The sequence below is a fragment of the Phocoena phocoena genome, chromosome 15 (assembly GCF_963924675.1).
Source record: "Phocoena phocoena chromosome 15, mPhoPho1.1, whole genome shotgun sequence".
Taxonomy (NCBI): domain Eukaryota; kingdom Metazoa; phylum Chordata; class Mammalia; order Artiodactyla; family Phocoenidae; genus Phocoena; species Phocoena phocoena.
In genome coordinates, this window is record NC_089233.1 from 44,501,593 (window position 1) to 44,527,095 (window position 25,503).

The 25,503-nt window shown below is 44.6% G+C and overlaps 1 protein-coding gene across 3 annotated transcripts in view; it reads left to right on the forward strand.

The window, feature by feature from the left end:
- The first annotated feature begins 382 nt into the window (after positions 1–382).
- The window catches only part of PYGB (glycogen phosphorylase B), a 53,050-nt gene continuing 27,929 nt past the window's right edge, over positions 383–25,503 (forward strand). For 2 of the 3 annotated variants that reach the window (XM_065892817.1, XM_065892818.1), the window contains exon 1: positions 484–726. In XM_065892817.1, coding sequence (XP_065748889.1) covers positions 484–726 — 243 coding nt within the window. Of the gene's footprint in view, positions 727–18,927; positions 19,030–25,503 lie in introns of all 3 variants that reach the window. The other variant, XM_065892816.1, reaches the window with a different exon arrangement.

The following is a 25,503-nucleotide window of genomic DNA, read 5'->3' on the forward strand; positions in this document are numbered from 1 at the left end:
GCGGTGGTGCTAGTGGGTGTAGACTGGAGGGTTGCTGGTGAGAGTCAGCAAGAGGGCCCCAGATGAGGACCTGCAGGTAGGAACCAGGTGAGCAGCTTTAGGGAGGGGGACGAGCAGGAGGAGACACCGTCTCAGGGAGTGGACATGAAGAGAGTTGCTGGCAGTAATGGGCCATAAGTCCAGGACCTCATCCTTAGTTCTGGAAGTTGAGAAACTCAGCAATACTCCTTCACCCAGGGGTCGGTGCGCGGCCCCTCCAGCAGGCCCCTCCCATCCTGCGACCCCGCCCTTCCTCAGGCCCCGCCCCTCACGTGGTCCGGCGCAGCGCGCAGGCGCACCCTCTGCACCTCCCTTCCTCGCCGTCGCAGCGCAGTGCGCAGGCGCGGCCTGGCAGCCGGCGAAGCTGCAGCATCCTCCGTGCGGGCGTGTCCCCGCGGCTTATCTTGCCCTCCTCCTCCTCGTCCTCCTCGGACTGCCGGCGCGATGGCGAAGCCGCTGACGGACGGCGAGAGGCGGAAGCAGATCAGCGTGCGCGGGCTGGCGGGGCTGGGCGACGTGGCCGAGGTGCGGAAGAGCTTCAACCGGCACCTGCACTTCACGCTCGTCAAGGACCGCAACGTGGCCACGCGCCGCGACTACTACCTGGCGCTGGCGCACACGGTGCGAGACCACCTGGTGGGCCGCTGGATCCGCACGCAGCAGCACTACTACGAGCGCGACCCCAAGGTGAGGCTGCACCGGGGTGGAGAGAGACCCCCGGTGAGGAAGGACCTCCCCGCGAGATGGGGAGAGACCCCCCCAAGTGAGGATAGACCCACGTGAGGAGAGACCCCCTAAGATGGGGAGCGACACCCCGCCCCCCCCCCGCCCCCCCCCTCCCGGAGTTGATGAGAGATCACCGGGTGAGATGGCCCCGCACACGGCGTCGCCTAACCCTCGCTTTGCGTACTGGGCGGCGTGGAGCCCTGTGGTTGGGGCCTGCTGTCCGGGCGGGCAGAGATGGGGGGCGTCACTGGGAAGCCTGCTGAGGAGAAGGAGCCCGCAGTGATGGGCTCTGCCTTCCAGGCGCTCACACCTGCCTTGAAGAACTTCACTTAGCTTAAGGTTGGCCGACGTTAAGGAATTGTTTATTCTTTTTACATTTTACACACATGTAGGTTTATGGTAGAAAAGTACAAAATACACGAGAGAAAATTTGCTCATCACCTCCGTTCTTAACTGTGTTAAAATATAGGTGCGTGTCCTTCTACATGTTTTCCTGTTCTTGAATATATATGCACACTTTTAAAAAGCATGTTGTATATACAATTTTGTGGCTCTTCTGTTTCATTCATCAACATTTGTAGCTTTTTCAACAGCTTTCCAAGTCAGTAAATACGATTCTCCAAAGTGGTAGTTTTCGGTTTGATGGGTATGGGCTTGGCCAGGCCCCTGCTACCAGTTTTGTTTGTTTTTGGTTTTTTCCTCTTGACCATGGAAAGTTTTATCCTTTCTACTATACTAATGTAGAGTGAAAACTGGTGAGGAAAGGACACACTTGCAGGCCTGAAGCCAATTTGCAAAGATTTGACTTGCAGTGTACACCTGAGCACTGGGCAGTTGCTTTGTTGATAGTATTTTACAGTATTTTTGTAGGGCGTTAAGAAATGTTTAATAATTGCTAAGTCTGAGACTGGTTGCTTTTCCAAACTTATTCTTTCTGGGGCACTCTTTTTTTCTAAAAGAGAGGTGGTAAAAAGGACAGATTTGTTAGAATACCAACTAGGATCTTCATATTTAGTATGCAAGACGGCGAAGAAAGAAATGGCACCAAATGGCTGAAACAGGTTATTTCAACAAGGGCTTGGGATGACTTTGCCAGGGAAACTGGCCAACAGGCAGTGGCTCCCCCAGAATTCCCTGCTGATGGCAGAGCTCTGATTTGCAATATCATTGTTATTCATGTAGCAGATGACATCTCCGGCAGCATATTCAAGGGTATTTCCCTGCAGCTGGACCAGAACACACCGCAACACCGTGGGGTCCCATTAGAGTGTTTATTTATATTTAGATCCTGAAAAGGCTAGTGATGGGCTCAGGGATTACAGAAATAACCTTTCATGAACAGGATTAAATCCCTCTAACAAAACAGGTTTGCTCATCCTCACTGATTGCTACGGTGGCTATAGGTGTAAACCTTTCTCTTCTTTAAAGCCACACAGCCTGTAAATGGAAGGTTGTTTGCTTGTCCTGGATCGGAAGGTCATTTGAAAGTGGAAACTTGGAATTTGAGTGCTTCAGTCTGGCTAATTCATGTTGAAAATAAGCTCATCATCTCCTTTTTCTGCAAAAGTTACATGTTTGCTTGTAAAGGACAAGAAACAAGCCCCAGGAGGATTAGAGCTGAGAGGACGTGGAAGGTCTCCCAATAATAATCCTGCAGAGCCACGTCCCCAGCCTAAGAACGGCTTCAAGGCCGTGTACCACTGCACTGCAGACTTAGGCAGCCTGACGATCTGAACAATAAGTTAAAGTGCTTTTATTTAATATTTTTATTTACTTTAAAACAGTTATGCAAGTCCTTGTGATTATTGGAGAAAAAATTAGAAAACACAGATAAGCCAAAAGGAAAAAATTAACTGTAATCTCACCACCTAGTGGTAACACTGTAAATGCTACAAACATCTTGTGTTCCACATCTTTTTTTCTGTGCAGGTAGAAACATTTGTTTTTATTACACAAACTAGTATAGTGATGCTGCACCTATTGTTTCATAACTCTCAAGCACTCTATTTTTGGTAATAGTGGAAACGGTTGAAGCTCAGTGCTCAGAGGAAGAGTTTTCAAGTAAGCTGGCAAATCAGCAAGTCAAAAAATCAGGCTAAAATTAAGAAGTCTGCTCTTGGCAGGAGGCAGGCTTAGTTCTAAAGTCGGCTCCAGGAGTCTCTGAAGGGATGGCAAGGTCAGGACTCCACTGCAAACTCAGGGACGGAAAAGAGCTGGGTGGTGAGGGATGGCTCACAGAAATCCAGGCTCCTCAAATCCTAGCTTTACCATTTGGCCTGTTTGACCCTTGGGCTTGGGTGGATTTCTTAACCTTTCTTGGTCTCAGTTTCTTCATCTTTAAAATAAGGAAGGTCAAGCTAGGTAATCCATCCCTGAGTACCTTGCCATCCTAAAACATTACAGCTTTGTGTTTGCTGATAAAATGTTTCCATTTTATATTAACATTCCATCCAAAAAGAATTTGAGAATGCTTAAGCAAGATATGCTGCAAAAGTTTCAACTTCATAGAAGACCTCAAAGAGAAAGTTGGGGCAAGACAGTAAGGGTAGGAAAGTGGGTTAAGTTCAGATACACGGTCAGGAGACAAAATGCAGATGTAAGTTCTGGCAACCAACGCAAATTGCAGGTCATGCCCAGTTATGGCAGTCATGGCATCTCTGCAGTAAATTCCAGAATGAGCAGATGCGAGATTTCTTCCATGGGTCTTTAAAGGAGATGTTGTACGATGTGGACAGCTGGCCTGATTGCATCCTTGTAGTGGATGGACTGGCCAGTTTACTGTGGCTCTTCCCCGTGAGCTCTTGGCATAACCATAATGGTGGACTAAGGAAAGGAGCTGTACCCCTGGGTCCAAACAGCTGCCCTAAGTATTTCTAGTAAGATAATCATGATGAATACATGTGGTTTGGCTGGGTCTGGGAGTTAAAGGAAGATGATCTAGAGCAGTTTTTTGTTACCCTGGCTGCACACAACCCCTACTTCTGAAATTTTGTTTTTGTTTTTTTTTTTTTTTTTTGTGCTACGCGGGCCTCTCACCGTTGTGGCCTCTCCCATTGCGGAGCACAGCCTCCGGATGTGTAGTCTCAGTGGCCATGGCTCACGGGCCCAGCTGCTTCGCGGCATGTGGGATCCTCCCGGACCGGGGCACGAACCCGCGTCCCCTGCATCGGCAGGCGGACTCTCAACCACTGCGCCACCAGGGAAGCCCTGAAATTTTGTTTTAATTAGGCAGGAGTGGGTCCAGCACTGGGATCTTTTTGACCTACTCAACTGTTCTGAAGTGTTTGCCCTCATCTGTGTGAAGTTGACCTTGTATCCCATGGGCAAGCTTCCCTGATAGCAGAGAGCTCAGAATTACTTTCTCTGGCCAGAAGCCGGGGAGGGGCAGATGTTTCATGTTGCTGATTACCCTGACAGCTTGCCAAAGGGAAGGTAAGCTGAAGCCGTCATTTATGAGATTAGGAAGCTTTGGGTGTGTGCCGTGATTTTTCTTAGAAGACAGTCTAGCCTCTGCTCCTGCAGGCTGTGATGGTTAATTTTGGGTGTCAACTTGGCTGGGCTATGGTGCCCAGATATTTGGTCAAATATTTTTCTGGTTGTTTGTGTGAAGGTGTTTTCTAGATGAGATTAACATTAAAGTCAGTGGATTTTGAGGAAAGTAGATTACCCTCTGTAATGTAGATGGGCCTCTAATCAGCTGAAGGCCTGAACAGAACAAAGACTGATACCCCCACCATACCCACCTCCCCTCTCTTCCTCTCCACATCCCTCCCCAGCCAGAAGGAATTTGCCGGCAGAAGGCCTTTGGACTCCAAATGCTGCTCCTTCTTGGGTCTTCAGCCTGCAGGCTCACCCCAGCAGATTTTGGTCTTGGACCCCCATGATTATGTGACCCAATTCCTTAAAATAAATCTCTGTGTATATATCCTGTTGATTCTGTTTTTCTGGGGAACCCTGACTTATACCCAGGTGCTGTGGATGGCTAACCCTTTGTATCTTTGTGAAATATTGTAACTGATCTCATTTCTGCATCCTAGCCCTTTATAGATGACTTTTTAAACGTTTATTTTATGTGATTTCAGACTTTTACAAGTTGCAAGAATGATACAAAGAATTCCCATATGCTCTTTATCCGGATTCCCCAAACATGAAACATTTTTAACGCGTTTGTTATGTCATTCTCTCTGTATAGATACTTTTTTTCTGTGAACCATTTGAAAGTAAGTTTTAGACTTGATACCCCTTTACCCCTGAAAACTCAAATGTGTAACTCGGAAAATCAAGTAGATTCCCTTATACAACAAGAGCATTTGGAAAAAAGGGTGTTCACACCAACACGGTGTTGTCAACTGCAGACCTTACCCAGCTTTGTCAGCTGTGCTGCTGATAAGAAATACAAGGAAGAAAACTGAGATAACGTCACACATCTTTCCAGATATACCTCCTTTTCTCCCACCCATTAAACAGAGCAGGCTCTAACCCATATGGAAACCCACACATTTTAAGAGATGAAGCAGGTAAACAGCAGGCAGCAGATAGCTGGCTCTTTTCTACCTTGTAGAGGATGGGGCTCTTAGGATATGGCAAAGGGAAGAGAAATGAACACAGAAATTTAGAAAGGTAATTGGACAACTGAAAAGTCTGGTTAAATTTCCTCTAAGATCAGGAACCAGACAAGGTTGCCCACTCTCACCACTATTATTCAACATAGTTTTGGAAGTTTTAGCCACAGCAGTCAGAGAAGAAAAAGAAATAAAAGGACTCCAAATCGGAAAAGAAGAAGTAAAACTGTCACTGTTTGCAGATGACATGATACTATATGTAGGGAATCCTAAAGATGCTACCAGAAAACTACTAAAGCTAATCAGTGAATTTGGTAGAGTAGCAGGATACAAAATTAACACACAGAAATCTCTTGCATTCCTATACACTAATGATGAAAAATCTGAAATAGAAATTAAGGAAACACTACCATGTACCATTGCAACAAAAATATCTAGGAATAAACCTACCTAAGGAGACAAAAGACCTGTATGCAGAAAACTATAAGATACTGATGAAATAAATTAAAGATGATACAAACAGATGGAGAGATATACCATGTTCTTGGATTGGAAGAATGAACATTGTGAAAATGACTACATTACCCAAAGCAATCTACAGATTCAATGCAATCCCTATCAAACTACCAATGGCATTTTTCACAGAACTAGAACAAAAAATGTCACCGTTTGTATGGAAACACAAAAGACCCCAAATAGCCAAAGCAATCTTGAGAAAGAAAAACGGAGCTGGAGGAATTAGTCTCCCGGACTTCACACTATACTACAAAGCTACAGTAATCAAGACAGTATGGTACTGGCACAAAAACAGAAATATAGATCAATGGAACAGGATAGAAAGCCCAGAGATAAACCCATGCACATATGGTCACCTTATGTTTGATAAAGGAGGCAAGAGTATACAATGGAGGAAAGACAGCCTCTTCAATAAGTGGTGCTGGGAAAACTGGACAGCTACATGTGAAAGAATGAAATTAGAACACTTCTTAACACCATACACAAAAATAAACTCAAAATGGATTTAAGACCTAAATGTAAGACCAGACACTATAAAACTCTTAGAGGAAAACATAGGCAGAACACTCTATGACATAAATCACAGCAAGATCCTTTTTGACCCATCTCCAAGAGAAATGGAAATAAAAACAAAAATAAACAAATGGGACCTAATGAAACTTAAAAGCTTTTGCACAGCAAAGGAAACCATAAACAAGGTGAAACGACAACCCTCAGAATGGGAGAGAATATTTGCAAACGAAGCAACTGACCAAGGATTAATCTCCAAAACATACAAGCAGCTTATTCAGCTCAATATCAAAAAAACAAAGAACCCAATCAAAAAATGGGCAGAAGATCTAAATAGACATTTCTCCAAAGAAGATATACAGATTGCCAACAAACACATGAAAAGATGCTCAACATCACTAATCATTAGAGAAATGCAAATCAAAACTACAATGAGGTATCACCTCACACCAGTCAGAATGGCCATCATCAAAAAATCTATAAACAATAAATGCTGGAGAGGGTGTGGAGAAGAGGGAACCCTCTTGCACTGTTGGTGGGAATGTAAATTGATACAGCCACTATGGAGAACAGTATGGAGGTTCCTTAAAAAACTAAAAATAGAACTACCATATGACCCAGCAATCCCACTACTGGGCATATACCCTGAGAAAACCATAATTCAGAAAGAGGCATGTACCACAGTGTTCATTGCAGCACTGTTTACAATAGCCAGGACATGGAAGCAACCTAACTGTCCATCAACAGATGAATGGATAAAGAAGATGTGGCACATATATGCAATGGAATATTACTCAGCCATGAAAATAAATGAAATTGAGTTAGTAGTGAGGTGGATGGACCTAGAGTCAGTCATACAGAGTGAAATAAGTCAGAAAGAGAAAAACAAATACTGTATGCTAACACATATATATGGAATCTAAAAAAAAAAAAAGGTTCTGGTGAACCTAGGGGCAGGACAGGGTTAAAGATGCAGACATAGAGAATGGACTTGAGGACACGGGGAGGGGGAGGGGTAAGCTGGGACAAACTGAGAGAGCAACATTGACAATTGACATATATACACTGCCAAATGTAAAATAGATAGCTAGTGGGAAGCAGCTGCATAACACAGGGAGATCAGCTCAGTGCTTTGCAACCACCTAGAGGGGTGGGATAAGGAGGGTGGGAGGGAGACGCAAGAGGGAGGGGATGTGGGGATATATGTATACGTATAGCTGATCCACTTTGTTATACAGCAGAAACTAACACAACATTGTAAAGCAAATATACTCCAATAAAGATGTTAAAAAAAAAAAAAAGTCTGGTTAACAGTGCCTTCAACAGGATCTTCTGGAATAGGAATTATATGTAATTTCAGTTTTAGCTGAGTGTCTTTTCTCATCCTTGAAACACCATTGTTTTTTTAAAGGTGAAAGTAGCTCTGTTGAAAACACTGACTTATAACACTGAGTCACAAGTGTAGTTTGACATGGTCCAGATCACTTACTATAAGTTGATTAGGCTCTGGCTATCTGTCAGGGACAAGGTGGCCTCCATGATTATCTGGCTCTGGGATGGGGTGAGTAGACGCTTTGTAGAGCTTAATGGCACATAAGGTGGGAGGCAGAGGACTGTGACACTGACATCATGTAACACAAAGTGAATTTGTTTCCTGCAGAACTAAGCGATCTCTGAGTGTAAAATCCCTGTAGATTTTACAGGGATAAAATACTGTAATTTTATCATATTTTACATTTTCCAAGTTGACTTTGTGCAAATAGACCTGTGTTCTACTCCTAGGTACCAGTACCTAAAATACAAAAAAGGACATTCGTGGTCCACGTTGAGACACAACCCACCAGTTAGGGGAAGCCAAGGTTCCCCGGCACTTGGCTCTGAAAGAAAGTATGAGTGTGACTTCATAGGCTGGGCCTTAAGAGGTGTGGTAGATAACGCTCAGCTTCCTCACACAAGCACTGTAGTGGTTTTATAAAGCTGTTTCCTCCAAAAAGCCGCTCAGACGCAGTGGCGTGTACACGGGGACGTGCTCAGTGAGGACAGGGGTGGAAGGGCCCCTCCCCGCAGCAGCCCTCCTCTCGCTGAGCTGACCGGGCAGGGCGGCAGGCTGGAGGTGACCTCAGTGCCTTTGTAGAGGCTGGGGGGCCCAGCGGAGCTGACTTCTGTGTTGGGTCAGTGGTCAGTGTCCCTGTGTCATGTCAGGGCCAGCTCTGGCTGGCGGGAGCCATGCTGTGCTGCGAGAGGGCAGCTCGTGGGTTAAGACGCCGCTGCGGCACCGACAGAATCTGATAGACGAGGAGTGAGGCTGCGTGTTCCTGGCGCGGGCGGACACCTTCCTGGCCAGATCTGCCTGTAGAATCAGGTTCTTGCTGGTGGTGAAGTCGATTTGCGCCAGTCTGAGCCTCAATGCCCTGAGTGTTGAAAGTTATTTCTTTCCTTTTCCTGCAGAGTGTTCAGACCCTTCTGTTAAACAAGGACTCTAAACACACTTTTAGGAGAGGGAAAAGAAATTGGAGGTCTCTGAAAGTCCAGTTCTATGTATTAATCTCGGTTGTATAGAGAGCAAAATGAGGCTCTACCTATTGACATTAAACTCCATTTTCACAGAGTTCATTAACTCCTAAGATTCTTTAGGAGAGTATTATGTTGTATAATGTTTGTGTTGATCATATTTTCATCTTTGTCAAAGAGCTTTGTTTATGCTTTTCTGTGATGTTACCTGTTGGTGTGGGCTTTGCGTGTAATAAATAAACTCAATTTATAAAAAACTTAAGGCTGCTTCTAGGCCATTTAACACTTGTTACAGCCACATTGCAAAGAAGGGACTCTGCAAGAAAGATCAGTGACCTAGTTCAGGCCTGCAGACGGCCCCCCAGAGCTGTGTGGCAAGGTTAAGGGGTCCCTGCTGTTGTCAGGCTCAAGCAGGTGAACATCTGGTTCTCTATTGGCACCCCTGAGCTGGGAGGCCCTGTCCAAGGTTGCACAGATGGCGCCGGGGAGGCTGGAGGGGCTGGAGAGGTAGGAAGGGGCTGGGCCGGGCCTGCGATGGCCTTGGTCATCAAGCGGCAGAGTTTGCGCCTGGCAAGGAGCTGGCCCTTTGAAGGTGTTTTTTTTCCAGGATTGTCACCCTGTTCTTTAGGTTCCACACCCCTCCCTGAAAATCTGGCCAGGTGAGGGGACCAGCATTGCCGAGTCCCAGGTAGGCATGGTGCTATCAGAGACATAAAGTGACCAGATAGCCCCACCGGCCGCTGCAGGAGCCGGGATGGGACCCAGTCCGCGTGGTTCAAAATCTGTGCATGTCATTGGCCGGCTTCTCAAGCGCCTTCTTCAGTTTGATGGTTTCACGCTGAACCATCTTAAGGAAACTGGGGAAAACAAAATCAACATATGTGAGGAAACAATAAAAGTTCTCAAGTCACACAGACAAAAACAGCAACAGAAAACAAGGCACAAACCCTGAGTCCAGAGCTCCAGCCAAGCACAGTCTGCAGCGGTGCCTGGCGCAGAGCTGACCGTGGTCGGTCCTTTCTGAGTGGGCAGTGCTGGGGGGGACCCTGGATGCCATGCTGCTCCTGCTGCCCTCTTGTTCAGGATGCCGCAGGAGGCTGCCCAGGCAGGTTTACAGAACTAAATACACAACTGAACCCTGGACACCCATGTTGAACTTAGGAGGAAAATGAAAGAGATTCAGAGACTTTAAGACTGGGCCCAACATTGTATCCCTCAGCACCCATCTCTTAGAAAAAGAGATAATCAAGCTATTTTCATAGTGCTAGTTAAAAGTTGGAAACTTTAGCAGAAAGATCGAACTACAACTTTTAAAATACATATTATAGTTAAAGGCAAAATAAAAACATCTTGATCATATCCCTGACCTGCCAACTTTTTTTCTTTTAATATTATTTATTTATTTTTGGCAGTGTTGGGTCTTAGTTGCGGCACTCGGGATCTCTCAGTGTGGCGCGCAGACTTCTCTCTAGTTGTGGTGCGCAGGTTCCCGAGTGCGTGGGCTCAGTAGTTGCAGTGCACGGGCTTAGTTGCCCCGTAGCATGTGGGATCTTAGTTCCCTGACCAGGGATCAAACCTGCGTCTCCTGCATTCGAAGGCGGATTCTTTTTTTTTTTTTTTTTTTTAATAAATTAATTTATTTTTGACTGCTTTGGGTCTTCGTTGCTGCTCATGGGCTTTCCCTAGTTGCAACGAGCGGGCTTCTCATTGCAGTGGCTTCTCTTGTTGCGGAGCACAGGCTCTAGGTATACGGGCTTCAGTAGTTGTGGCTCATGAGCTCAGTAGATGTGGCTCTCAGGCTCTAGAGCACAGCCTCCGTAGTTGTAGAATACGGGCTTAGTTGCTCTGCGGCATGTGGGATCTTCCTGGACCAGGGCTGGAACCCGTGTTTCCTGCATTGGCAGGTGGATTCTTTTTTTTTTAAATTATTCTTAAAGGTTTTTAAAAAAAGTTTATTTATTTATTAATTTATTTATTTTTGGCTGCGTTGGGTCTTCGTTGGTACGCGCGGGCTTTCTCTAGCTGTGGCGAACGGGGGCTACTCTTCATTGCGATACGTGGGCTTCTCATTGTGGTAGCTTCTCTTATTGCAGAGCATGGGCTCTAGGCGTGCGGGCTTCAGTAGTTATGGCATAAGGGCTCAGTAGTTGTGGCTCACAGGCTCTAGAGCGCAGGCTCCGTAGTTGTGGCGCACGGGCTTAGTTGCTCTGTGGCATGTGGGGTCTTCCTGGACCAGGGCTCGAACCCTTGTCCCTGCATTGGCAGGTGGATTCCTAACCACTGCGCCACCAGGGAAGTCCTGGAAGGTGGATTCTTAACCACTGGACCACCAGGGAAGTCCCCTGCCAACTTTTTTTTTTTTTTTAAATATGAATCTGATCCATTCATTCTTTCTTTCATTCTTTCTTTCTTTATTCATTTTTGGCTGTGTTGGGTCCTTGTTTCTGCTTGCGGGCTTTCTCTAGTTGCGGCGAGTGGGGGCCACTCCTCATCGCGGTGCACGGACACCTCACTGTCGCGGCCTCTCTCGTTGTGGAGCACAGGCTGCAGATGCGCAGGCTCAGTAGTTGTGGCTCACGGGCTTTGTTGCTCCACGCCCTGCCAACTTTTTATAAAACCTCTTGGGAGAACCCCATAAATAGGCATGGCTTTCATGTGTGCCTAGGAGAAGGGAATGGCTGCTCAAAACATTCACTCACTCTCTCGGACAGCTGGGTGTTGTCATCTCAGTGTGTTTTCACGTTGATTACTAAGCCCCATCTAGAGGGAGGTGTGGTACCGTGCTTTGGGAACCCCATATAATAATAAATCAGTTCAAGTATAGAGTAAATAGTGTCCAGGACAGTGAAAAGTCAGGAGGAAGCAGTGGGCCGTGAGCAGCAGTGACAGCGGTGGTGGAGCAGAGGGCAGCTCTGCAGAATCACTCGTTACACTGCGACGTGTTTGTGATTTAAAGGACACTGGAATTTTTTTTGTACGTAAGCATGTTCTTTCAATTTGTAGATTTAATATATATGTAAAGTTTTCTTAAATTACATATTGAAAAGTTTTTTCTAACATTTTATTCATTTTCCTTCTTCAGGAGCACTGATTATGCAGATGTTAAGTATTCTTTGTCTTCTGTATGGGTATTTTTCTCTCCAGTCCTCTTCATGCTTTTCCCCCACTTTGCTCACTTTTCCAGCCAGCTTTTTGTTTTCAGCTGTGCCGCTGTTTTGCATTCAGTGCTGCCTCCATTTCTGTGGTGGTTTTATCTCTTATTTATTTTACTTCTTTCCCGTGCTTGGTTGAGTCTCTTTGTTACCTTATCAGTGTTTCTTGATGTCTTAGATGGGTCTGTGTTTATGGATTTCATGTGGCCCTTGGTAAATGTTGGGTGTTCTTTGCCTGTTGTATTTCCTGTCTGTTCTGTTTTTCTTCTCAGGTTGTAGACCCTGAGCTCCATCTCTGAGTGGAGGGGATTCTTCCTGAGCCAGTTGCTTGCAGCTGGATGATGGGGCAGGGCCTGCTGTGTGCAGCAAGGAGGGAGCAGCCCCTCCTGGTTCCCAGTTTTGTGGTGTGTGTGTGTGTGTGTGTGTGTGTGTGTGTGTGTGCGCGCGTGCGCACACAGGTGTGAGTGTGCACCGTGGGTGTGAATGCATGTACACGTGTGGGTGTAGACATGTGTGCACACATGTAAGTGTAAAGCGCTTTGTCCCTTCATCGGCCTCAGAAGGCAGAGACCGGCAGTGGACAGTCACCCTCATCCCTCTCCTGCAGCTTGGTGGTGAAGTGTTACAAGGGGCAGTTTCTGGCTGAGTTCTGCCTCCCTCAGTTTCCACCTCTGTTTTCCTAGGGTCAGTGAGTTTTAGGGAGAAGTGGGTAGAGACATTTTTATCCTACCACCTTTACAAGTGGAGGTATTCTATCTTACATACAATATTTATTGAGATAAAATTCTGATACCATACAATTTACCCATTTAAAGTATACAGTTTATTCAGTGGTTTTGATATATTCAGAGTTTTGTGCAACCGTTGTGCAACCATCACCACAGTCAGTTTTATAACATTTTCATTACCCCAGAAAGAAACCCCACGCTTTTTAGCTGTTACCCACCCTAAACTCCCTGTCCGCCTGTCTTAGGCAACTACTAATCTACTTTTTGTTTCTGTAGATTTACCTATATTCCATATAAATGGAATCATACAATATGTGGTCTTTTGTGACTGGCTTCTTTCATTTAGCATAATGTTTTCTAGGTTCATTCTCATTGTAGCTTTATCAGTACTTGATTCCTTTTTATGGCCGAATAATATTCCACTCTATGGATATATCACATTTTATTTATCCATTCATAAGTTGGTGGACATCTGAGTTGTTTTCACCTTTTGACTATTAAATACAAGTCTTTTAGTGGACACAGGATTTCATTTCTTTTGCATATATGTCTAGGAGTGGAATGGCTAGACCAAATGGTAAACTGTTTAACTTTTGAGGACCTGCCAGACTGGTTTCCAGAGTAGCTGTACCATCTTACATTCTCATCAGCTAGTTTTCAGATCCTTGCTAACCATTTGTTATTATCTGCTGGCTTATTAATCATAGTTGTACCAGTGGATGTGAAGTGGCATCTCATTGTGCTTTTGATTTGCATTTCCCTTATGATTCATGATGTTAGTCATCTTTTCATGTGCTTATTGGCAATTTGTATTTTCTTTGTAGAAATGTCTGTGCAGATCCTTTGCCCAACCTACCACTGGGCTGTCATTTTATTATTGAATTGTATACATATATTCCTGATACAGATCTCTTACCAGCTATGTGATTTGCAAATATTTTCTCCAAGAAGAACAGAGCTGAAGGTATCATGCTGTGACTACAGTCACAAAGCTACAGTCATCAAAACAGTATGATACTGCAACCTAAATGTCCACTGACTAATGAACGGGTAAAGAAGATGTGGTACATATATACAATGGAATATTACTCAGCCATAAAAAAGAATGAAATAATACCATTTGCGGCAACATGGGTGGACGTAGAGATTATCATACTAAGTAAAGTAGGTCAGACAGAGAAAGACAAATATACGATATCACTTATATGTGGAATCTAAAAAAAAAAGTGATACAAGTGAACTTATTTACAAAAAGGAAACAGACTCACAAACATAGAAAACACACTTATGGTTAACAAGGGGTAAGGGGGGTGGGGGAGGGATAAGTCAGGAGTTTGAGATTAACATATACACACTACTACATATAAAATAGATAATCAACAGGGACCTACTGTATAGCACAGGAAACTCTACTGAATATTCTGTAATAACCTATAAGGGAAAAGAGTCTGAAAAAGAATATATATATGTATAACTGAATCACCCTGAAACTAACACAACATTGTAAATCAAGTATACTCCAATAAAAAAACAAACAAACAAAAACCAGTGTGGTACTGGCGCAAAAACAGACACATAGATCAGTGGAACAGAATAGAGAGCCCAGAAATAAACACACCCACTTAATGGGCAGTTAATCTAGGACATAGGAGGCAACAATATGCAATGGGGAAAAGACAGTCTCTTCAACAAGTGGTGCTGGGAAAACTGGGCAGCTACATGTAGAAGAATGAAATTAGATCATTCCCTCACACCATATACAAAAATAAACTCAAAATGGATTAATGACCTAACTGTAAGACCAGATACTATAAAACTCCTAGAAGAAAACATAGGCAGAACACTCTTTGACATAAATTTTAGCAGTTTTTTTTTATCTTAAGGCAAAGGAAACAAAATAAACAAATGGGACCTAATTTAAACTTAAAAGTTTTTTTTGCACAGCAAAGGAAACCATTGACAAAACGAAAGACAAGACCTACTGAATGGGAGAAAATATTTGCAAATGATACGACCGATAAGGGGTTAATATCCAACATATATAAACAGCTCATACAACTCAATATCAAAAAAAAAAAACTGATTGGAAAATGGGCAGAAGACCTGAATAATCATTTTTCCAAAGAAGACATACAGATGGCCAACAGGCACATGAAAAAATGCTCAAAATCACTAATCATCAGAGAAATGCAAATCAAAACCACAATGAGATGTCACCTCATACCTGTCAGAATGGCTATCATCAAAAAGACCATAAATAACAAATGTTGGCAGGAATATGGAAAAGAGGGAACCCTCCTACACTGGGAACGTAAATCGGTGTAACCACTATGGAAAACAGTATGGAGGTTCGTTAAAAAACTCAAAGTGTAACTGCCTTATGACCCAGCAATTCCACTCCTGGGTATATATTCGAAGAAAATGAAAAAACTAATTTGAAAAGATATTTTCACTGTTTCCAATAGCCAAGATATGGAAGCAACCTAAGTGACCATCAACAGATGAATGGATAAAGAAGATGTGATATGTGTATCACAGTGGCATATTACTCAGCCATAACAAGAAGAATGGATAGACTTGGAGGGTATTATATGCTAAGTGAAACAAGTCAGACAGAGAAAGACAGATACTGTATGTTATCACTTACATGTGGAATCTAAAAAATGAATGAATATAACCAAACAGAAATAGGCTTGAATATACAGAGAACAAACGCGGTTACCAATGGGGAGAGGGAAGAGGGGAGGGGCAAGATAGGGGTAGGGGATTAAGAGGTATGAACCCCTATGTATAAAATAAATAAGCTACAAGGATATATTGTACAGCACAGGGAAATATTTTATAATAACTTTAAATGGAGTATAATCTATCAAAATTGTGAATCATTATGTTGTACACCTAAAACTAATATAATATTGTAAATCAACTATACTTCAATTAAAAAACATTTCCCCCTTTTTGTGGGTTTTTTTACTTTCTTAATTGTATCAAATGTTTTAAATGTTGATGAAGTCCAGTTTATCTGTTTTTTCACTTGTGCTTTTGATGTCACGTCAGAAGAAACCATTGCCTAATCCAAGGTCACAAAGAGTTACCCCTGTGTTTTCTCCTAAGAGTTTTATAGTTTTGCCCTTACATTTATGTTCTTGATCCATTTTGAATTAATTTTTTGCATATGGTATGAAAGAGGAGTCCAACTTTATTCGTTTGCTTCTGGATATCCAGTTGTCCTAGCACCATTTGTTGAAAAGACTGTTCTTCCCCACAGAATTATCTGGGCACTACTGCTGGAAATCAGTTGACGATAAATGTGAGGGTTTATTCTGGACTCTCTGTGCTATTCCATTGCTCTGTGTGTCCTTCTTTATGCCAGGGTAGTCTCGCTGACAGTAGTTTTGTAGTAAGGTTTGAGACTTGTGTGAGTCCTCCACTTCCGTTTTCTTTTTCAAGATCGTTTTGACTATTCCAGACCCCTTGCATTTCCATCTGAACGCTAGGATCAGCTTGTCACTCTGCAAGGAAGCCAGCTGGAATGTTGACAGGGATCGTGTTGAATTTGTAGATCATTTGGGGATTATTGCCATCTTCACGGCATTAAGCCTTCCAATCCATTAACATGGGATGTCTCTCCATACACATAGGTCCCCTGCCTGTGTGTTTTGCAAGTTGGGAGCCTCTTTCAACCTGGCCCATCCTTTCAGGCTGCTTCTTGGTTCTGAGGAGAGTAGGTTAAGAACAACTACAGTGAAGTGTGAAGCGATGGTGTGAATGCTGCTGGAAAAACCCAAAGGGCAGTACCACTAAAACGGCTGTTGGCTGGCAGATGGTCACCAGGTTTGCTCAGATGTTTCTGGTCAGCTGCTGGTCAGAATTCTAAACAAGGTATAAGAAGGCGCCACATGGTAGGTTCCAGAAGCTGCTGGTGCGGGGCTCAGCAGGTTGCCCTCTGCAGGTGTCTCCGTGAAGTGCACAGGCCCCAGCAGCCCTATCGCCACCTGAGGAGAAGGAATCCAGGCCTTTCTTCTCCCTGCATTCTGCAGCCCATAGGGGAATAGATTTTTTAGATTGTATATTTTGGAAATTTTATAGGAAAGGTAAAACCGTAGCGCAGCCAGCGCTCTCCCCTGGATTCACACCGGAGACCGAGAAGTGCTCTCTCATCATCCTGCACGTGCACAGCTCACAGACACACACCTTTTCAAGGCCTGGTTTTGCTCTTTTACATTTTACTTAGAGGCAATATTAGGTTGACAGAGGGTTGCAAATAGAGTGTAGCATGCCCACGTGCCCTTCACGGCTGCCCCCAATGGTAACATCCTGAGTGACCACAGCACAGGTATCAAAACTAAGAAGTTAGCGCTGGCTCAGCACTTCCTGTCAGTTCTTCCTCTGATGGCCTTTCTCTGTCGCGGACCTAATCCAGGGTCCTCAGGGCATTTAGTCGTCCTATTTCCTTAGTCTTCTATCTGCAGTGGTTGTTGGTCTTTCCTTGTCCTCTGTGATCTTGACAGATCTGACGGGTGCTGGTCAGGCAGTTCCACAGATGTCCCTAACTTTGGGTCTGACCGATGCTTCTCACCGTCAGTCTGGGGTTGGGAGTTTTGGAAAGAAAACCGTGGAGGCGAGGTCCCCTTCTCATGACAGCATATCACCCGACCTGTTACTGGGGAAGTTAACCTTGATCGTGTGGGGAAGGTATCGTCACAATCCAAAATTGTGAATTTGCAGTTTTCCCTTTCCAGACTATTTGTCGGAAGGGAGTTGCCATGACCAGCCCACCCTCAGCGGGAGGGGGTTGAGTACCACACCACCTCCTGGAGTGAAGGCTATCAGAGAATTGGGGGGCATCTGCTAAAACCACCACGGCGATTAAGATTATTTGGGGGGAGACACTTGGAGGGCTGTGCAGAATATCCAGTCAGTCCCTAGAGCCACGGTGGTCACCTGCGCAGCTGTTCCTGTGCTGTTCTCATGGTGGTTTTCCATTCCTCCCATTCCTTCTGCGTTTATTAATCAGAATTCTTCTGGGGCTTCCCTGGTGGCGCAGTGGTTGAGAGTCCGCCTGCCGATGCAGGGGACACGGGTTCGTGCCCCGGTCTGGGAAGATCCCACATGCCGCGGAGCGGCTGGGCCCGTGAGCCATGGCCGCTGAGCCTGCGCGTCCGGAGCCTGTCCTCCGCAACGGGAGAGGCCACAACAGTGAGAGGCCCGCGTAACGCATAAAAAAAAAAAAAAAAAAAAAAAAAAGAATTCTTCTGTAGGGAAGCGTTTTTCCCTTCTCTCATCAAGGCCTTACTCTTTTTTTTTTTTTTTTGAGAGTTCTAGTTTTATTTTATTTTTTTAGCCGTGCTGTGCGGCATGAGGGATCTTAGCTCCCCAACCAGGGATCGAATCCGTGCCCCCTGCATTGGGAGCGTGGAGCCTTAACCACTGGACCTCCAGGGAAGTCCCAAGGCCTTACTCTTGACAGCTGGAGGCAGCATGGAGCCCTGTATGAGAGCAGGACTCTGCGGGCCAGATCTCAGCTCTGCCACTGCCTCCCGTGGCCCATTGGGTGGTCGTGTGGGCAGATGGCACCAGGCGTGGGAAGTGTTGAACCCTGCGTGGCCCCCAGCGAGTGTTGGTGGTCGTCACCTCGTTTACGTGGAGGTTTACCTCTCAGTCCCCCAAAGCCAGCAAACAGTCAGCAGGTGGAAGTAGACGTGTCCATCTGTCTATCCCGTTGTGTTGACTGTGCTGTTTGCACTGAGTACTTAGTGCAGGTATCAGAAGCTGTTCATCCTGCAGGGCTGCTTCATCCCTTTGTGAGCGATGTGGTCTCCTCCTCGAGGGTGTGGCTGGGAAGAGGCCCCGCCAAGCTCAGACCTGGCTCTGTCTGTCCTGGGAGTCTGTTCCCTACTACTGCCCCTCCCTGCCTCCCTACCTCAGGCAGTGGTTCATTTCCATCCCCTTGGGGACTCCAGAAGGGCAGTGAACAGACTACTTTCGAAGGGCCCCCGCTACGGGGCTGCCTCTGGAAAGCTGAGGTTGGCCAAGGCTGAAGGGAGTGAGCCCATTTTAGGGATGTGCAGGTAAGTGCAGGGTTGACTGAGCGAAGCCCCTAAGAAGGTCTTCTCGGCACCGGACTCTTCTCGTGTGTGGGGTGGAATGCACAGTCTAAGATGCTTCCTTTTGCTTCCTCAGCGCATCTACTATCTTTCCCTGGAATTCTACATGGGCCGCACACTACAGAACACGATGGTGAACCTGGGCCTTCAGAACGCCTGTGACGAAGCCATCTATCAGGTATGGGTCCTTGGGGACAGGATGCTAGGTGGCCTCTCGTGGGCACTGAGTCTTAATCCAGGCTCTGCAGAGGTGAGCGCTGCCATCTGGGACGGGAGAAATGGCTTGGGCGTCGGGGAGAATGGGTTGGTGGGCGACACTCCTGCTCAAGGGGAGAAAGCACAAGTGGATGGGAGCTAATGCACTGGAGGGCAAGGACTGGGTGCGTTGTGATGCCAAGGCTTGACGCTTCTAGACCTTTGCACTCCGTACCCCAACCCCAGGCGGGTTTACCACGTGGCAGAAATGGCTGGTATCGTCCCATTTCTCTCCACTTTATTGAGCCAGTGACCCACCGCCAGCTCCCCTCCCCCACCCCAAGACACTGGTCCTGCCGTCTACTTATAAAATTGCCCTTTCTCCCCTACTCAGAGTAAACACTGCCTGTGCCTGAACTTCGTCTTTGACAGCTGTTCACTCAGAGGCCTCACCCTTTCACGGTTGATTTGCAGTTTTAGGGCAGAGCTGGAATAGGCCGTGTCTGTTTACTGTGTGTGTACCCCCTCTGTGGACACTGTCTCCCTCCCGCACCGGACGCTCAGTGTAGGATTTCTAGAGTGTGAATGGGCAGCACCCCTGCCCTTTGCACGTATGTGGAAGGGTCCTCACCAGAGTCGTTCCTTCCCCCAGCACCTGCCCCTGCCTTTGCTTTTGTTTGGTTTTGGTGTTGGGGTGGGAGGTGCTCTGGGGGCTTTGTTGGAAGCAGGGTGGTGTGAGCCTCCTGTGGCTGTCAGGCCCTGACATCACAGGGGCTCCTGTCTCCCCTCCAGGACTTAGGGGAGCCAAGCATCTGGGACAAGTAGTTTCAGTTGGCACAATAAAAACTTGGAAAAAAAATTGACTCCCCCAGATAAGAACCTTAGGCTCACAAGTTATCTAAAAAGATGGAGGTTATGCTCCCAGGTGATTTGTCATTTGAGTTTCATTTACTGACTGTGAATGTTAGAACATGTCTGTAAGGACCACAGAACAGTGGAGTTTACAGTCGTATAAAGCATTCCAGTTTTTGAAACATTTTCTCTGTATATTTCTTACAGATAGTAAATATTTTAGGGAATGTTTATACCATAAATATGCATTATCTGTTTATAATGTTCTTAAAATATTTACTTAAAATGGTTGTTTATTATTCCTGAAGCCAATTTTTTTTGGCCGCACTGCAGGCTTGTGGGATCTTAGCTCCCCGACCAGGGATTGAACCCTGGCTCTTGGCAAGGAGATCACAGAGTCTTAACCACTGGACCACCAGGGAATTCCCTGTTTATGATTTTCACTACACAAATAAGATGTTAGTTGTAGAAACTTAGCAAATACAAGGAGACATATATCTTTCTAAACATTGTACATTTTTTTCCGTAAAAATGGTATTTCACTTGCCATTTATCTTTTAATTAAGCTTGTGTTTGAAAAGTTTCCACGATGACAGAACTTGAGCATCTTCAGGCACACGTTTGCCTGGCCTTCCTTCCAGGCACAAGGCGGGTACCAGATGCTGTGGGTGGGACTGTCAGTGATGCAGGGCTGGAGGCCTCCTCCCTCCAGGCTCCCCAGTTACAGTGCAGTGTCAAAAATGAAACGTGCTGCCACTGCATCACCCAGGGCTAGTTCTGGGAGCGGGTTACACTAAAAACTAGAAATTCAGAAGAAGCCAGTGTCTCCTGATTGAGCTATCAAGGACACGTTTAAAATTTTTTTATTGTAGAAAACTTTATATATGGAAATTGAATGACTGTTACGATGAACTTCTTCCACATACCATCACCTGGCTTCACCAGTCCTCAAGCCCGAGTCCTGGCTGGTCTTGTTTCCCTTATGCCCCCACCACTCCCAGATTGTTTAAGCCAATGTCAAATATATTTCATTTGTAAATATTTCAGTGGATATTTTTAAAGATTAGGGTCATACCATTATGACCTCTAAAATATTAACAATTCTGTAATATCAGTTTTTCAGGCAGTGTACAAATCGCCTTAAAATTTTTTTAAATAGTTTGTTCAGAAACTTAGTTGCATTTGGTTAATATATCTCTTAAATCTCTCTTAATCTATGAGCGTTTCCTCTTTTTTAATTTGTCTGCCTTGCAGTGTATTTGTTGAAACTGGGTTTGTTCTGTCGAGTGTCCCCAGCTTGAGTTTAACCTGCTGCTTTGTCCAAAGGATGTCTCAGCACTTCTACTCAACATTGTACTGAGGGAGCTGGGACATTTATCCAAGAAAATGAAATAAGAGGTATCCAGATTGGAAAGGAAGGAGGGAGGCTATCTCTACTTATAGATGACATGAACTAGAAAATCCTAAGGATTCTAGTAAAAATGTATTAGTACAAATGAATGGGTTCGGCAGAGTTGCAGGATAAAGATCAATATACAGAAATCAGTTGTATTTTTGTATACCTGCAATGAACAATCCTAAAATGAAATTAAGAAAACAATTCCATTTAAAATAGCATCAAAAATAATAAAATACTTAGGAACAAATTTCCAAAAGAGACACAGACTTATGTTCTGAAAACTATAAAACATTGTTGAGAGAAAGAAAACCTAAAAATGGAAAGACATCCCCCGTTAATGGCTTGGAAGACTTAATGTTAAGATTGCAGGGACTTCCCCGGTGGCGCAGTGGTTAAGAATCCACCTGCCGGTGCACGGGACACGGGTTTGATCCCTGGTCTGGGAAGATCCCACATGCCGTGGAGCAACTAAGCTCGCGAGCCACAGCTCCTGAGCCTGTGTGTCACAACTACTGAAGCCCATGTGCCCTAGAACCCAGGCGCTGCACCTACTGAGCCCATGCACTGTAACTACTGAAGCCCACGCACTCTAGGGCCCACGTGCTGCAACTACTGAAGCCCGCGTGCCTAGAGCCCGTGCTCTGCAACAAGAGAAGCCACCGCACCACAACGAAGATCAGCCCCCGCTCACCGCAACTAGAGAAAGCCCACGTGCAGCAACAAAGACCCACACTGCCAAAAAAATAAAGATTGCGAGACTCCCCAGACTGACCTACAGACTCATTGCCGTCCCCAGTAAAATTCCATTTGGCTTCTTTGCAGAGATTGACAAGCTGATTTTAAAATCCAGATGCAGATGCAACAGATCAGGATTAATTAAAACATCTTGAGAAAGAAGAACAAAGTTGGAGGACTCACATTTCCAATTTCAAAACTCCCTACAAAGCTACAGGTGTGGTCCTGGCATAAGGACAGACAGAGCAGTGGGATAGAATTGAGAATCAAGAAATAAACCCTCACATTTATAATTGATTTTTTTCCCAATTTAAAAGAATTGAGGTAAAATACACATAGTGTAAATTCACCGTCTTAATTGTTTTTAAGTGTACAGTTCAGTGGTATTAAGTACATTTATATCATTGTACCACCGTCACTACAGTCCATCTCCAGAACTCTTTCATCTTGTAAAACTGAGACTCTATATCCATTATATACTACCTCCCCATTCTCCCCTTCTCCCAGCCCGTGACCACCACCATTCTACTTTCTGTCTCTGAATTTGATACTCTGGGTACTTCACATAAGTGAAAACATACAATATTTGTCTTTTTGTGACTGGCTTAATATCTCCAGGGCTCATCTGTGTTGTAGCATATGTCAGAATCTTTTTCAGGCTGGATGAATAATAGTCCACTGTATGTATAGACCACATTTTGTTTATCCATTCATCTGTCCTTGGACATTTGGATTGCTTCAACCTTTTACCTACTGTGAATAATGCTGTTAAGCGTGAGTATACAAATATCTCTTCAGAGCCCTGCTTTCAGTTCTTCTGTGTGTATATATAGAAGTGGGATTGCTGGGTCATAAGGTGATTCTGTTTCGCTTTTTGAGGGCCCACCATACTGTCTTCCAGAGCAGCTGCACCCCTTTATATTCTCACTAACAGTGTAAAAGGTTCCAGTTTCTCCACATCCTCACAAACACTTACCATTTTATTTCTTTTTTTTTTTTAATAGTAGCCATTCTAATGGGTGTGAGGTGATATCTCATTGTGATTTTAATTAACATTTCCTTAAAGATTAGTGATGTTGAGTGTCTTTTCATGTGCTTATTGGCCATCTGTATGTCTTCTTTTGGAGAAATGTCTATTCAGGTACTTTGTCCATTATTGAACTGGGTTGCTTGGTGTTTTTATTGTTGAGTTTTAGGAGTTCTCTATCTATTCTGTATATTAATCCCGTATCAGATATGTAGTTTGTGCAGATATTTTCTCCGATTCTGTGGGTTGCCTTTTCACTCTGTTGATAATGTCTTTTTTAAAAAAATTATTTAATATTTATTTAGGGACTTCCTTGGTGGTCCAGCGGGTAAGACTCTGCGCTCCCAATGCAGGGGGCCTGGGTTCTATCCCTGGTGGGGAACTAAATCCTTCATGCATGATGCAACTAAGAGTCTGCATGCTGCAACTAAAAGGATCCTGCATGCTGCAACTAAATATCCCTCATGCCACAATGAAGATCCCTCGTGCCACAACTAAGACCCGGCACAGCCAAAATAAATAAATTAATTAATTTTAAAAATGGTTAAGATTTTTAAAAAATTATTTATTTATTTGGCTGTGCTGGGTCTTGGATGCGGCATGAGGGATCGTTGTTGCCACGTGCAGGATCTTCGTTACAGCATGCGAGATCTTTAGTTAAGGCATGCAGGACCTAGTTCCCTGACCAGGGGTCGAACGTGGGGCCCCTGCATTAGGAGCGCAGAGTCTTAACCACTGGAACACCAGGGAAGTTGCGATAATGTCTTTTGATGCACAAAAGGTTTTAATTTTCATGAAGTCCAGTTTTATTTTGTTGCCTGTGCTTTTTTTTTAATAAAAATTTTTTCATTATTATTATTTTTTATTTATTTTTTTTGGCCGCACTGTGTGGCATGTGGGATCTTAGTTCCCCGACTAGGGATTGAACCCACACACCCTGCATTGGAAGCGCGGAGTCTTAACCACTGGACCACCAGGGAAGTCCCCGTTGCCTGTGGTTTTGGTGTCATATATGGTCAACTGATTTTTTTTTTTTAAAGGAAAAGTGTACGAAAACAATTCAATAGAGAAAGAATAAATAAACGGTGCTAAGACGCTTAGACATCTACTTGCAAATGAATGAAGTTGGATCCCTACCTCACACTACATATAAAATTAACTCAAAGTGGATCAGAGACCTAAGTGTAAGAGCTAAAAATATAAAATTCTTAGAAAAATATATACAAGTACATCTTCATGATTTGGCAATGGATTCTTAGAAATGACACCAAAAGTACAAGCAGCAAAATAAAAAAATAGGTAAATTGGACAAAGGACATCAAAGGGCATAATGAAGAAAGTTAAAAGACAATCTACAGGGCTTCCCTGGTGGCGCAGTGGTTGAGAGTCCGCCTGCCGATGCAGGGGACACGGGTTCGTGCCCCGGTCCGGGAAGATCCCACATGCCGCGGAGCAGCTGGGCCCGTGAGCCGTGGCCGCTGAGCCTGGGCGTCCGGAGCCTGTGCTCCGCAACGGGAGAGGCCACAACAGTGAGAGGCCTGCGTATTGCAAAAAAAAAAGATAATCTACAAAATGGGAGAAAGTATTTGTAAATTATAAATCTGATAAGGGTCTAGTATCCAAAATGTATTAAGAACTCTTACATCCAAATAACAGAATGACAGACAGAAAAGTTGCTCAGCGTCATTAATCATAAGGGACATGCAAATCAAAACCACAGTGAAATACTACTTCACACCGACTAGAATGGCTCTAATCATAAAGACAGAGAACAAGTGTTGGTGAGGATATGGAGAAACTGGAACCCTCATATGCTGCTACGTTGAGAAGCTAGTGTATTAAATTAAGAATATGCAAATTATGGCCAGCTGAAAGAGGAGGCACAAGCCACCCACGTGGGGTCGGCATCCATGCTCCCACTTTGGGGAAAGACACACCCTGGGATCACTTTGATTGAAGGTGCAGTTGCAATACACCCACATGCAGTAGGTAAAGTCACAAGACTTGTTGCTTACAGAAATGGGGGCTGGGGGGAAGAGCAGTCCTCTGTCACAGGTTGCCGGCAAGCAGGAGATAGAGAGCAGGGCAGTAAGCACTTAGTACTTACAAGGTGGTTTCAGGCCCAATTCTAAGTGGCTATTTTAAAAGGTTATTTTTTACTGGGAAAAGCAAAGTGGGAACATGGGTTGGGAATCCTCAGCTTGAGTCCTTATCTAAATGCCCAGACTCTGAATGTGAGCAGGGCTGTCATACTGTAATCATCACATCTGGTAGGAAAGTAAAATGGTGGAGCCACTTTGGAAAATAGTCTGGCAACTACTCAAAAAGTTAAGCATAGAATTACCGTGTAACCCAGCAATTCCACTCCAAGGTTTATATTGAGAAAAATGAAAACATACTTCTAGTAGGGGGGGAGGTATAAATCAGGAGTTTGGGATGAACAT